This window comes from Hetaerina americana, unplaced genomic scaffold, assembly GCF_022747635.1.
Source record: "Hetaerina americana unplaced genomic scaffold, ioHetAmer1.1.p SCAF_2, whole genome shotgun sequence".
Classification (NCBI taxonomy): Eukaryota; Metazoa; Arthropoda; class Insecta; order Odonata; family Calopterygidae; genus Hetaerina; species Hetaerina americana.
This window is the reverse complement of record NW_027286763.1, coordinates 73,904,921-73,917,032: the sequence shown is the minus strand read 5'-3', so window position 1 is coordinate 73,917,032 and position 12,112 is coordinate 73,904,921. Positions and strand designations below refer to the sequence as shown.

The following is a 12,112-nucleotide window of genomic DNA, read 5'->3' as shown; positions in this document are numbered from 1 at the left end:
AAACTTTGAAGAAACTTGGAAAAGAGGATATTATTAATTCAAATTTCCAAATCCATCCCAAAAATATACTCCTGATTTTAGCAAGTCATAATTCCATCTGGATCCCATAAATCATCACAACACCTCCTTGAATTCTTCAATAACTGACAATAAGCAGATATCAGCTTGAGAATAGAGAATCAATAAACATATTAACACCATTACCACCCAAGGCCTATTTCATTACTCCAGCAAGTAATTAGAACATTTCAACATTGTTTGCTCTTATTTTGTTACCATTGCTTTTGCTGTGGTTTATGAATTTCCCTATCTTATTCCAACTTTTATAATTTGTGCTAACATTTCAGCATGTGAACAATTTTTCTAAATTAATGAAAAATATACATCTTGAAATATAAATTTCTTATTTAGTAATACTATAAAATAATACCAATCATTTTTGCAAACATTTAATACCCCTTTTTAAATCATACTCATTACTTTGTGTGTACCCCTTCATTTCAAAAAGTTTGTGCTCAAAGTGACATAGCTTTTAATTTCCACCAAAAACACTCCATGGCTGTAAGACCCATATGCATCCTTAAATACCATCCAATTGGCATACCTGAGCTTATAGTGAGTATTCAGACAACAGTGAATGTCACATTACATTACCATAAATAATGAAAAATATTCCATGAATGAATCTTACCTTGATACTTCATTGGAGGCCTGTAGCCGGACCCCTCAGTGGTCACACTCCCACCATGCTTCCGCTTTCCCATTATAGGGGCTATAACACTTTCTTCATCTTCATCCATATCTGGGAAATAATAAATGCTAAGTAAAACAAGCTTCAAATGGACTTCAGATAATTAAAACAGACTGAATATATAAAAAATGACAAGCCAGTAAATAAATGCAGTGTATTTCATCACATCTATTTCCTGGTTTTTTATATATACTAAAAATATGAACCTACAAATTAAAATTAATTTGTCATGTTAACATTCTGTTCAAGGTAACAAAGTTTTCTGCAGAGATGCACTTCTTTTGCATTGAAAAAAACTAATTGTATCACAACTATGAACATCTTAATTTAACACTGAAATTTATTGCCAGTACAATGGACTCTAGGTAGGAAGTTCTCGGTAGCATATTTTCCTTGATAAGACTGTCGATTCCTTTGAGTCCCACAATCAACCCAATTTATATAATTACAGTCACGCATTGATTATCTCTCTTTTGCATACTTTACGAGACAAACCTTGACTTCGTCCATACACAAGGAAATAACTCCATGAGGCATATTCCATAAAAAATTAAGTAAAAATGTAATTCCACATATAAAAAGAACTAAATTACAACAAATAGTCATTCATTTAAGTAATGTGCCATAAAAAAGTTTTAATAGGTTCTTTCATAAAATGGAAAAATCACAAAAACAAGAAAATTCGTTTTTATTTTTCATAACATCACCTCAACATGCATTTTAAACCATGTAAGGGGTATACCTGGAAAAGTTCCAGTCCTTATTCTGCTAACCTAGTACCTTCTATCCCGGAAGAACTCTGTGGTCTAAATGATGTTCCATTTGTACACAACCAAAACATTCAAGGGTTAAATGCAATAATTTGGCAGTAAATCATACTGTGTCCTAATGGTGACTCACCTTTCCAATTAGCATATAGTTCTCCTATTGGAATTTATGGGTAATCTTTTGTAGCTGCCCTACCACGGTGAAGTGTTTCCTACCATGGTGAGGTGTTGCATGGCGTGTAGTGTTACCATGAATGATGGACAAACGTGAAGCTAACTACATGATCTGCTCGATAATAAAAATCCTATGGTCTGATCATTGCATTAACGATTATACTTATAAGACAAATTTTAAATAACCACTCATTTCAAAACCCTACCAAATTAAAAACCCAACATGAGGGGTATGAATTAAAAAATTAAGTCATCACGGAAGGGGTTAAAGCAGTATTTGTTTTGAAAAGTAAGCTGACCATGTTATCAAAATAACATATGCACAAGTATTTGGTGTTTTTACAAAGTGTCCAGGACTTCTAATTCCAAGTAATCAAGAATAAAAATTAGATTTTCAAGATTTTTCCTATATGAGCCATTCAATGACTCATAAGAAAATCTAAAAGATGGCACTCAGTATTGGAAAATGTCTGCTTTTAGTAAGCCTCATTTGTCACTAGACTGCTCAAGTTTCAACTATATCCATCATTTACTTTCATTTTCATAATGGATTGGAGCAACAAACCTTTATTTATTTGGGAAAATGAAAAAAAAAAGTTTCGCATACTGATTAAATGCTTCCATTTAAAAGGCTTAACAAAGAATGAGATCGAAGTCGAATTGGATGAAGATCATGGAACATCTGCTCCAGTTTATTGACTGTTAATGATTGGGTAAATGAGATTACATGTGCCTGTACATCCACAAATGATGAACATTGTTCCAGACATCTAGTAAAGTGACTTCCTCTGACTGAATGACAAAAATACACAATATGGTTTTGAGTGTATGACGAATCAACGTTCATGACAAAGTTGAGGCCACAGACATCACAAGGTGTTTACGTTTTCAATTTTACGCAAAAATTGGGACATGAAATTTTTTTCAGCAATATGGGTTCCATAAACACAGTAATCAACCCATAGGTCAGTTTGATAAGTGATAGTAGAGTTCACCCAGTACTGAACCCAATGGCATGTGAAATTCACACATCAGTGAATTCACACACAATATTGGCCACAGCACTGCGATGTGGAAGGCAATGAGAAACTCCCACATTATTCTCCCTAGAATATGCAGCCTTGCATTCAAATATGACAAGATGGCTTTCCTCCCGAAAAATTTTCCAGAGGTAAACTAGTTCCTCAATCGGATCTCCGGGTGGGGACTACTGGGAGGGGAAAATCAAGGTGGATAAATGTAGAATAGGGATATGGAATGTTAGTTCATTAGGGGTGAGAGGGAAATTAGAAAATGCAAACATGGAGATGCAGGGGATAGACATCTTGGGATTGAATGAAATTAAGCGGGCGGGGGCAAACGACTTCTGGAGCGACGGCTAGAGGGTGATACACTAAGTAGACGACCAGAGAATTGCAGTAGTAGGCATCATACTCACAAAGAAATGGGCAAGGAAAATAATGTGTTGGCAATATAATAAAAGGATATTGATGATAAAATTAATAAATAAAAAATATTAAAATAAATAAACAAGGCAGAACCTATGGATACAGTTATGGTGCAGATGCATATGCCGACGTCCAGCCATTTGGCTGAGGAAACAGAGGAAGTATATGAACAATTGGAAGAGGTTCTAGGAACAGTAAAAGGGAAGGAAAACATCATAGCAATGGGAGAATACTGTGGTTTGCGAGGGGCGAGAACGAAGAAGTGTGGGATATTTTGGATGGGAAAAACAAAATGCCACGGGAGTGAAACTGATAGCATTCTGCAACGACAAAACATGGTAATGGTAAATACCATCTTCCAAAGGCCATCCAAATGCAACAATTCTGGGAAGTTCTATTGCTGTTAAGATGTACTGGTCTATTCTGCATTTGTACTACAATGCTACTGCATCTAGTGTTGCTTCTCGGACATTTGCCTATGCTGAAATTATTTATTATTTTGTAACTATAATAGCCAGAATGTACTTTTATTTCATGACTAATTTACTTGCTAAGTAGTTACATTTTCATGCAAGTAAGCAATTAGAATGCACATGAGACTTATGAGGAGAGTTGAGGCTACAGATGCATGTTGAGGACGAATCTAAACTTAATTATTTCAGGAATAATTTTCAGTTTTTCCACCCAAGACTACATAATTTTAAATCATTTTCAATGTGCTCATTAATATCAGCATATTCTAACAAGCTTGTTGTTGCCCTTTAAAGTAATGAAGTTGAGTTTTTTTTATCAGACGATAAAGTCTTGATTAACTGGCTTTGAAGTAAACCCTTTCAAGGACAAGATAAATGTGACCAGCCTGAACTAACTATGAAAAAGCAATTCAATTAAGAATACAAACCTTAAAACTCAAAAATTGAGGACAACTTTCAGCATTATGAGTACTTAAGCTCATTTATGAACATATCTGGTGTAGCCTGAGCGCATTCGTTACTCAATAATTGTGGCTAATTTTGTTCCAGGATATAAAGTCAAACAGAATCCTGACTCAATTAGATGGCAAATTAAAAAAATGGCAACATCATAATGAAAATAAGGGTCATAATTGACCCAACTCTTGATTCTGTCAGTGATTAAAAATTGATCCACAATAATTAATTGATGACACCATGCACAACATTGTGTTGGCTGGAATGTGCAGGAATGATTACATGAATTATGGCTACAACCTGCTGGTGTTCATGGATGTCACACAAGTGCAAAGAAACATATGGATTATTTAGCATACCACTCTCCGAATCTTCTGGTTTTCTCTTCCTCTGGGTTTTGCGTCCAACTGTCACATCATCATCCACATCCATTGACCTGCCATCATCTGTGATTATCAGTCTTCCATCTGGTGCTGTTTTAAATACTTCTTTTTTTTCCTTCCTCATTTGGCTTGCTTCTGCTTGAGCTGCGCCAGGTTTTGAGGCTGAAATTATGAAATGAAAATTTACTGTTGTGAACTATATAAGTGTGTCATTTGACAGAAATAACATTCAGTAATGCCACACTTAGTTTACCTGTGTTTTCCAAAAGAGTGTATTTTAAAATAGATTAAATCGTAATATGGAAATTTAATATTTGTTCCCATGCCTATAAATACATACAAGCATTTTTATCACTCACATTAGTTACAGTACAGTATAATACTACAAGCTAATTCTGTTGATGCAAAAGAACAGAATCATCAGAATTCAGAATAAAATCTTCTGAATATTATAACCATTAAAACATAATCTGGCAAAATAATTCTTCATATGTACTCCCTTAATTTATAAACAAGCAAAACTTTCTAAGCTCAACGAGGAAGATGGTACAGTCACATTAACATACTATTAAAGTAACAACTATCTCTCTTAGGTTTGGCATAAACTCACATTATACAAGACACAAAGACAACTTAGATGTACCTCTTTGAAGGCACTCAGAAAAAACAGTACACCATGGTGGTAAAGTTTTTCAAATTCATTAGGAAAAAATTGTAATAAAATACAAGAACTGATTTGAAAATTTCAAATTTAAGTGTTTAAAATCATTTTACACTGCTTTTATTCCCCTTAAATTCTTACTTTATGCACATACATGAACATTGCAATTCCTAAAATTGGGAAAATCTATTCTTACTCCAAAGAAACTGCAGGAGATGCCGCAATAGTAACTTTTAACAGAGTCAAACGCTAATGCGCATATCAATGCAACAATTTCAGAGTGTAAAAATCATTCGCCTTGACCGATATTCAAACCCTTTAAATCCCCCAAAATTTCAGTTTCAGAGGATGCCTCAATAGCTTACCTGGCTAAAGCACTCGACCAGACATTGTGGGATCCAGGTTCGAATCCCGGTCAAGGCGAATGATTTTTACACTCTGAAATAGTCGTATTGCTCTATTCTTACGGTTGCTTGGCTTATGATAAGTACATGAAATTATTATCATTTGCACTATGAACATTTGTGCAAAAGAAAAAATCAATTGACAGGTTATAGGGATATATTCCACGTATCACAGAAATTCTTCAGTTAAAGAACAAAAACTAATTTGCAAATAATATACTCGCCATATTACAACTACTAATAAAATTACTTTGACTGGAAAAGCAAAATTGTGTAAAAGAAAACTTACTGCTGATTCTCTTAGCAACAGATGTATCAGTGAAATCAACAATGCTGTCATCTCCACCTTCTTGAATCCAGGTACTTTGTTTCTTTCCTTTCCTACTCTGAGCTTTATCCTGTTTCTTCTCCCCACCAAAAAATTCATCATCTGAGTCACTATCAGCTAGAATTTCTTCAATGCTGAAAGAAAAGTGTAGATTATGATAATTATATCAATATTTGAAATTAGAATTTTTAGCAAAAATTAACTGCGCTCCAATATTACCAAATCACTTAATCCAAAATTCAAGAGAAATCAAATATTACTTCTTTATAATAAGTTTTAAAATAGACTTTGGAAAGGTGTGATGTGTTAAGACTAGGGCGAAATTAGGGTTGCTGAAGTAACAATGCAAAGTTATTCATTTTTTAGAATGAGACTTTGCATATGTTTCTCACATAGAGGGCCCAAGTTCATATCCAGCAGGGGGTTTTACATTGTTACTAGTAATAGTTAAAGGGGAGGTGACCAACAGCTAGGGTCAGTTGCACCATAAGAGGTGGTTGAGACAAGAGGAAAGGTGAAGAGAAACCCTGCACCGGCATTAGCCTACTCTTAACAATAGGCATAAAGGGGTCCACAGCTTAATATCTCATCTAATGGATGGCTTTCATTTCAATATTCTAGCAGAGGGCAATACAGGAAATTTTTATTTGAGCATCAAGAGGTTTTTATGGATCAATGCCATGGATATAAAATTTATTTGAGTTCATTTTGACCCCTTGGCTGACTGACAAACAATAGCTGGGTCATCAGCAAAACTAACTGATTTTATAACTTTCCCGCTGATTTTCATACTTATCTCTAGTTCTTCCCATGCCTCTGTAATCATTTTCCCCACATATATGTTGAACAGCATTGGCGATAATGAACAACCCTGCTTTACACCTCTTCCTAACACTACCCATCTGGACTCACTGTTCCCCACTCATACCTGAGCAGTCTCAGACACATACAGGTTGCGGATTAGCCTCCTGCCTCTCCAATCTATTCCCATTTTCTGCAATATACTCATTAGTTTTTCCCAATTCACTCTATCAAATGTCTTTTCGAAATCTACAAACAGGCAACTACACCCTGATTGTATTTTATATTCCTCTCGATTAGTGATCTCATTACTGCAATGGCATCACGAGTGCCTCTTCCCTTCTTAAACCCAAACTGATCATCCCCCAAGTAATCATTTTCCCTACTCTCTGTCCTTTTGTTGATGATTCTGATAACTTTAGCTGCGTGGGAAATCAAACTTATTGTTCTTTAGTCCTCACATGATGTAGCCTTTGATTTTTTCGGAATAGGAACTATCACTGATCTCACAAAGCCTTCCAGCCAGATTCCTTCCAAATAGAATATACTACAAATCAGTCCATATAGACTCTTCCTCCCACATTTTCCTTAACCTTTAAGTAGTTTCGCAGGAATGTTGTCTACCCACACGGCCTTTTTAGATTCCATCTCCCTTAATGTCCCTTCTATCTCATCGTTGAGTATGTCTGAACCTAAGCTATCTTCCTCTACGTCATTTCCTCTTTCTATGTCTAACCTTGTTGGCCTTAGTTACGTATTTATGCATGGAATATCACAAGAATACCTGCAGAAGAAATTCACTTCGCAAACATGTTGAAATTACTAGAATTGAAATTTTTTCTGATGTTAACACAATGAAGCATGGAAACACAAGAAGGTGACACAAATGGGATCATTTGCACTGCCTTGATTTAAAAAAATCTGCATTTTTTTCAAGAACAATGACAAAATTAAGGAGATGGATGCTTCAAAGAGTGACAAGACAAGATACACAACTGGCATGTATTCACAACGATGTTGAAAGGTTGCTTCTCATATAGATAAACAAAAAGCAATTTCAATGCAACACTATTAATGAGAATATCATTTGTGAGAAGGGAAAAGTATTTTTTGCAACTTCATTAAGAAGATGTCAGGATCATCAATGGCCGAGGGAATATTTAAGGGAAGCCAGGCGTGATTTGAAAAGTTTATGAGAAGAACCAGCATGCACAGAGTTAAGAGGCCCAGTAAAACAAACGGCAGCAGAGAACTTCATCAAAGAATTCAAGCAGCTCGTACATTCTGATGTTTACCTCCCAAAAAAGGTTTTTTATTTTGAAGAGACGGGTCTCTTGTAGGTGAATATGCCGAAGCAACCTATAGTTATACATGTAACAGTAGAAAAGAATGCATTGCCCAGCCACAAGCCAATGAAAGGCTTGCATGCTGCTATTTTGTGCCAAAGCAAGTGGCTATTAGAAAATTACTCCAGATTGTTCAACAAACAGAAACCCCGTTAGATTGAAAGTAGTCCCATATAGTTGAATTTACACAACGTTTTGAAGAATCAGCAAAAGAAAATGCCTCTAGGCAGCTTTCTAGCAAAAAAGAATTAGGTACATATCATAAATAATAAATCATTTTGTTTTAACATATCAAGGTCGCATTCCTGGTGGCTTCATTCCATAATACAAGAAAAGATAAAGATGATCCACGATCCTAAACAATATACATATTTTTTCTTTGAATAAACTTTGGGCATGATTTATTTTCTTAGGTGTTTTCGCAGTATGTCTTAATAATTTTTGTTTTAGGGAGGGTCGACAGCTATGGTCATTTTGCATCAATTTCTGATGTCATAATTTTGCAAAAACAAATAAATGGCAATGTTAACAATAACAACTAAAGTCGGGGTTAAATTCTTGGTTTTCCAATCTTTTAGAAGGATTATTGAGAAGGTCTTTCTTTTTTCCTGAAAAATCATACCTCATTGGCTTTGCCTTCACTTGAAAATCATCAGTCATAGATTCATCCTCCTCCTCATTTTCGGCCTCACTATGTTGCCTCTTCTTTCGAGCTTGAATTTTTCTTATGTTATTCAACCTCTTGTGTGTCACTGAATCACTTTCAGGAACCACCCGAGCCACGGCATCATAACCATATCTCCTTATAAGTCTTTCAAAAAGATGACGTACTGGAATTCTGAAGTGTCGTTTTGTGTCATCAACCATACAGGATAAACTCTTCACCTAAAAAAAGTAATTGCCAACAATTATGAAACATGTGAATTCAATTATTTAATACCCTAATCAACGCTGGCACGGTGAGATATCATTGAGGCTCAGAATCAGGGTCCAAAACATAGGTGCTAAGTGAACATTTCAGAGGTATTCAATTCACATTCAGTAGACTTGGTTGTATACAAATAATGATTACATTACTTTTTATTTTGTAACAATAAGATGAGATATTTTATTTATAAGTCAGGAAAATAGATAATATTTCCCCAAAGATCAATGTTATGAAGTCGCAAACACACACATACTCAGGGTTTACGGGGTTGGAAACCCGACGCCAGTGACCCATCACTCGAACTAGGAAAACACTGTAAGCACAGTGCTGGTGGGGAAATAGTGCCGAAAAACCTGACACCAGGTGTTTCGCCTGCTAAGCAGGCCTCTTCAGCGTCGCGCTTCCCGCCCCGTAAACCCTGAGTGCATGTGTGTTTGCGACTTGTGACGGTCAATTTGTTCTGCAAATACCGGAGCGAGGGAGTAAGTAGTTTTTCCAATTGTTTTAAATTTCAATCATTTGAGTGACGGGTCACTGGCGTCGGGTTTCCACCCCGTAAACTCTGAGTGTGTGTGTGGTTGCGACTTGTGAAGGTCAATTGTTCTGCAAATACCTGATCGAGGGAGTAATTGTTAGAACTATTTATTTTATATTTCATTTGTCTGAGTGACGGGTCACTGGCGTCGGGCTTCCCGCCCCGTAAACCCTGAGTGTTGTGTGTTTGCGATTCACGACGGTCAATGTGCCTACATATACCGGAGTGATTGCTATAACTTACTCGCTCCCTGTAAACCCCCCTTCTTTATTCCACCCATTAGTGCCCTTAAGAGTACGGCTTTGGGTTTTATATTCATTCCATTTATTCGGCCGTAGTACGTTCTTTATCTATTTATTAGAATGATGGTTGCCTTCATTATGTTTCAGACATTGCTTTTTTGATAATTAGTTTATTTTCTGATCAGGTTTGTTTAATGTTTTGCAAAACATTTTATGATATCCTAGCTTAAATATTCTTCAAAAGTGGAAAATGAGAATGTGATCATGAATTCTGTATTATTATCCTTTCAAAGTTTTATTTTACAGTAAGACTGAATTTCTGGTTTGGAGGGAACTCTTGAAAAAACATTGGTTTTATATTCATTCAATCATTCTAATACACTGAAGATGCTGTGAAATTGTTAACAGCACTGCCAACAGAAATTACAGTAGCTGCGTTTTCTTGAAAATTTAATCTATTTCCAGTCTCATAGGAAAAAAATGGAGCAACTAAGTCATTACCATACTGTAATGTAAAATGTAAAACTAAATTTAAAAAACTCTTAAATATGGTATTTTCCATAGCTACTAAAAATGCTTGTTGTCTTCCACAACATTGTGTGTGTGCCATCATGTAATGGATACCTTGCAATTGAAATATTTTTTATTTCCATTTCATTCATGAAGAATGAAATTTTAATACTAATGAGTGTAGAAAGTGTCACAAAGTAATTTGGATGAAAAGTTTGAGATGACATTAGTAGTAAATGACCTAATAATAAAAACATGATCAAGCACTTTTCATTTATGAAGTAGACAAAAAAATGTTGAGCTTCATAGAATTAAATGTTATTAGCTATCCAAACGACTTGAATAATTTTGGTGACTATTTAAACAAAATGGAGACTGGTTTGACACCTATTGACAAGTCCAAAATTTTCAATCGAAATCAACTTTTGAAATTGAAACCAATTACCTAAAGGTTATTATAATAATATATTACAAACATTTGGTAAAATTATCATTATGGCTTGTTTTCATGCATTCAGCCATTACTAATCAAAGTGATGAGCACTTACCAAGGTTGGCACAAAAGGTGCAAGATCATTAGCTCCATATGACTGTACAAGAACTTTAGCAAAACTTAAGGCACTGTTAACTATTTCCCGGGATGTTGTCACCATAAGAAGACAGACATTTTCCAGAATGACTTTCAAAAGATCCTTGGGGAAACGACCTGAATAAGAGAAAAAAAAGCAAATTATTTCCAAAATTGGCATACATAAAAATGAATTACTGCAAATGTAATTATAGTGATGTTAGTTTAGTCGAAATTTTACCTTTGAATTCATAAACAACACGACCCAATGCCAAGATTGTTGAACTTATTAAAACAGGTGATCCCGCAAAGCCAGCCATTACGAGAGCAACATAATCCCGAAGAACATCATCAACAGGTTTAGATGACCATTTCTGAGGAATAAAATAAAAAAAATGTTGATTTTAAAGAACCATATATGAGTACTTGAAACAAGCACACTACATATTATATTTAAATTATGCATTGAAGTGTGGACACACTTTATTACACATATTTATGGTTTCACATATTACAAGGATCTCCGCACCTTTCTGATCATGTAGCTCTAAAGAAGAAGAATAATTTGCATGTGAGAATAAAATGCACAATTCTTTCCCTATTTTACAGCTTTTAAAATTGGTAAATTTCCTCCAAGCAGATTTGATAATCGTAACTTCTATTGCTTTAAGATATGCTAAATAAAAATTATACTATTGCGATTGACAACTAATTTTTCCACAGAAGAATATCTAAAATTAAAAAGAAATAAAACTACCAATTTACAAGAGCAATTTGCTAAGCCATAAACAAATATACACTGGATATATACATACAATGAAATTAAACAATGTCAAACTAAACCCAAGGCTTGGGACTAGAGCTCTAAATTAATCTTTTATGGCTATGGCACATTCATGCAATATCATGTTAACATTTAATGCCTACCTCTCAAAAGAAAGGCAATGCTTTTCTATGAATTAACCCTCAGACAGAATATTTTTCTTGGTAGGCACAACAAAATGAAATATCTCTTATTAGCATCATTTTAGAAAAACAGACAGTAAAGAAAACTACAGGATTTTATTTCCTGCAAAATTGAGTTCTACAAGACAACAGGATTTGGGAAATGTAATTACAGAGTAAAAATTAATATAAAAATTTCTTAAATGATTAGTTTTCGGGAGAAATTTACAGAACAGAGCAATAATTAATGCATACATATTAAAATTTCAGGCTGATTTTATAGCAAATTTTGAAGTTAAAAAATTTCATACGAGCCAAGAAATAAAATTATCAAAATATAAAACTCTTGACATTTCTTTTTTGTATTTACCAGTGCAGAAATTTCTACCTCG

At 34.7% G+C, this 12,112-nt stretch overlaps 1 protein-coding gene across 1 annotated transcript in view; it reads right to left on the bottom strand.

Annotated features, from left to right (window-relative positions):
- The window catches only part of LOC139687957 (RRP12-like protein), a 34,882-nt gene that overhangs the window by 1,313 nt on the left and 21,457 nt on the right, over positions 1-12,112 (bottom strand). Inside the window, exons 15-20 of the mRNA XM_071585331.1 lie at positions 11,017-11,149; positions 10,756-10,913; positions 8,615-8,877; positions 5,807-5,979; positions 4,429-4,614; positions 692-802 (exon numbers count right to left, since the gene is read on the bottom strand). Coding sequence (XP_071441432.1) covers positions 692-802; positions 4,429-4,614; positions 5,807-5,979; positions 8,615-8,877; positions 10,756-10,913; positions 11,017-11,149 — 1,024 coding nt within the window. The remainder of the gene's footprint in view (positions 1-691; positions 803-4,428; positions 4,615-5,806; positions 5,980-8,614; positions 8,878-10,755; positions 10,914-11,016; positions 11,150-12,112) is intronic.